The 2,731-nt window shown below is 53.8% G+C and overlaps 1 protein-coding gene across 1 annotated transcript in view; it reads left to right on the forward strand.

Moving 5' to 3' along the window:
- Window positions 1-595: 595 nt before the first annotated feature.
- Window positions 596-2,731, forward strand: part of LOC104495599 (A disintegrin and metalloproteinase with thrombospondin motifs 14-like) — a gene marked incomplete at its 5' end in the record, with an annotated part of 9,585 nt that continues 7,449 nt past the window's right edge. The window contains 3 exons of the mRNA XM_010138584.1: window positions 596-728; window positions 852-965; window positions 2,587-2,731. The exon at window positions 2,587-2,731 is cut by the window's right edge and continues 1 nt beyond it. Coding sequence (XP_010136886.1) covers window positions 596-728; window positions 852-965; window positions 2,587-2,731 — 392 coding nt within the window. The remainder of the gene's footprint in view (window positions 729-851; window positions 966-2,586) is intronic.

Raw genomic sequence — 2,731 nt, forward strand, 5'->3', positions numbered from 1 at the left:
GTCCTTGGGGAGTTGTTTTCCCTTTCTCTTCTACTAGCAACTTTGGTTCCTTGCATGAGTCTGAATTGATTTTGGGCTGTGGAGGCTGGGGGCAAATAGGAGCCTGATAAAAGCTGGAGATGTCAACAGAGCAATAGTTTGCAGAAGCTCCTTGCTGGTGGAGCCCAGATCCAGATCTCAGATTTTTTCCATTTGCTTTGGGCGGTCTCTGTGGTTTCCCCTTTAGGCTGTACAGCATTTTGTGCTGCATAAATACAAAGGTGTAGAAACAAGCCAGGAGCTTTCCGTTTGTTGGGGCCACTGCTACTCTTCTGTAGCAGGAACGCAGGTGGCAGTGGCCATACCCGCTAGTGCCAAGGTGCTCTGTGCCCTAGGGAGCTGTGGGCAGCAGAGGGATGTTTGTTCTGGGGGACCCTGCGCAGCTGGTCTTTGCTGGAAACATGTTTTTCAGCGGGGGTTAGTTAGCATCAGCACCAAGACAACTCTGATTTCTCAATATCTGAATTTGGAGAGAGGGTTGGAGGTGAGGGACAGAGTGAAGGAGGGAAGTTCTTTGTGTCTGACTCTGCTTTGCATGTGCCCTGCATCTCTGAAGCTCCTACGACTGCCTCCTGGATGACCCCTTTGAGCACCAGTGGCCCACGTTACCTGAGCTGCCGGGCATTAACTACTCCATGGACGAACAGTGTCGCTTCGACTTTGGCGTGGGCTATAAAACGTGCACGGCAGTGAGTATGGGATGCCTGGCTGCATTGTGTGCCCCCTGCGACCCCCAGGCAGGCGCTGTGGGGCGAAGGGGTGTGCCAGGACTACTCGCTGCCATCTCAGCCCAGCTCCTCTGTGCTCCCCAGTTCCGCACGTTCGACCCCTGCAAGCAGCTGTGGTGCAGCCACCCGGACAACCCCTACTTCTGCAAGACCAAGAAGGGACCACCCTTGGACGGGACTGAGTGCTCTCCGGGCAAGGTAGGGACTAGTCCTCCTTGCCCACTCCTTGGGAGGGGAGAGGGACTCCCTCGAGGGCAGCGGGTGGTGGGTGCCTGTTTTTCAGCTGGTGTTACTCCGTGTTTTCCCCAGTTTGTGATCAGATGAGGACTTTGGTTTTTTTCTGATCTGCTTCTGCAGAGAGGCAGGACTCATTTTGGCACCTGGCAAAAGAGCAATGACATCATTGCACATCCAACCTCATGATGTCATCAGGCTCTCACTCTGAGCATGCCCGTTAGCACATGGTGAAAGCGTGGATGCGCTGGAAAAGCTGCTGGCCTATGTAGGTTTTGGATGGTTCTTTGCCAGGGAATGTCTGGCTGTAAAGAGCATCCAACAACTTTTTATGAGTTTCTGTGTAAATCCCAGCAATCTCGCTGAAAATGCAGCCTCCTCGAGTGCTTCAATGACCATTTGGCAAAATGAAGCTTTTTGAAATGATTACAGATGTGTTGCATGTTGTGCTGGCACGTGGCTCCAGGGGACTGCAACATCTGGATGAGGAGGTCCATAGGCTGGGTGGTGTTTTGCTCTTTTAGGGACCTTCCCTGCATCTGTTATGGTGGCCACTGAAGGCACTGTTGGCTTTTAGCTAGGGCTGGATTTAAATCCCGGGTCTGCGTGCCCAGGGGGTGATACCGTGGGTTTGTGCCAGGAATTTTATATGTACATGGGGAGAAGTGCAGAGCTCTGGATATCGTTCACCAGAATGCCCAGCAGCTTGCTGATGTTCTCCTGGCAAAGTTTGGGTTCATCATGCCTCTGCCAGCGGGGAGGCATCTCCAGGGCTGCTCCAGCCCTTGACCCAGGTGAGATTCAGTGCCCGCTCGAGGATCAGGATGGGCAGAGAGAGGCAGTTTGGCTGGAGAGAGAAAACCAGTCTGGGAACTCAAAAATACGGTGTTAAGGAAAGAAAACCAAAGGGATTTGTTTTGCAGAAGCATGTTGGCATGCCCTAGGCTTGTGCCTTCAGCAGCCTTTTGCATGAGTTTGTCCTTCCACATCCTGATCCCTCCATCTGTGGAGCCATGGCTTGTGTGTCCTGGCTGGAGCAAATCACACCTCCTCTATTGCCAACTTTTCCAGCTATGATTTAAAAAAACAAAACACTTTGCAAATGAGTAAACTTTGGAGGAAACCGTGATGGTATAACCCCACTGCCAGCTTCCCAGCTGATGTACGTCAGTGCCGTGCAGGCTCCTCTGTACCAGATTCGAGCCCAGATGTGCTGGGAGCCTGCCCTACTTAGCCCTGCTGCATTTTCTGCTGTGAGTCCTGGTTGTGGGGCTGTGCTGGGCTCTCAGAGCAAAGCTGCGGGCTGCTTGTGCTCCTGAGCTGGTTGTGAGATGGTGCAGCTTGCTGGTTCCCAAAGCAGCCTAGAGGATAGCCCTGCTGTCACCTGCCCAGGGACCACTCCTGGTCCTGCTTCCTATGGGGGGGGTGTGTGTGTGCCCGAGGGCGTGATGACGAGCACCTTCCTCCCCTGCTTTGCAAACCAAACTGTTTTTGTAGTGTGGTGGGTGCAGGAGGGCTCTCTTTGCTGGTGCTGAACAAAAGGCAGGCAGGTGTGGAGCTCACCACTCTTTCTTCTTCCTTCCAGTGGTGCTTCAAGGGTCACTGCATCTGGAAGACGTCGGAGCAGCCTTACAGCCAGGATGGCAGCTGGAGCTCCTGGTCGAAGTTTGGCTCATGCTCCAGGACCTGTGGGGGAGGCGTGCGCTCGCGCAGCCGGAGCTGTGACAACC

The sequence above is a fragment of the Buceros rhinoceros genome, unplaced genomic scaffold (assembly GCF_000710305.1).
Source record: "Buceros rhinoceros silvestris isolate BGI_N320 unplaced genomic scaffold, ASM71030v1 scaffold25776, whole genome shotgun sequence".
Classification (NCBI taxonomy): domain Eukaryota; kingdom Metazoa; phylum Chordata; class Aves; order Bucerotiformes; family Bucerotidae; genus Buceros; species Buceros rhinoceros.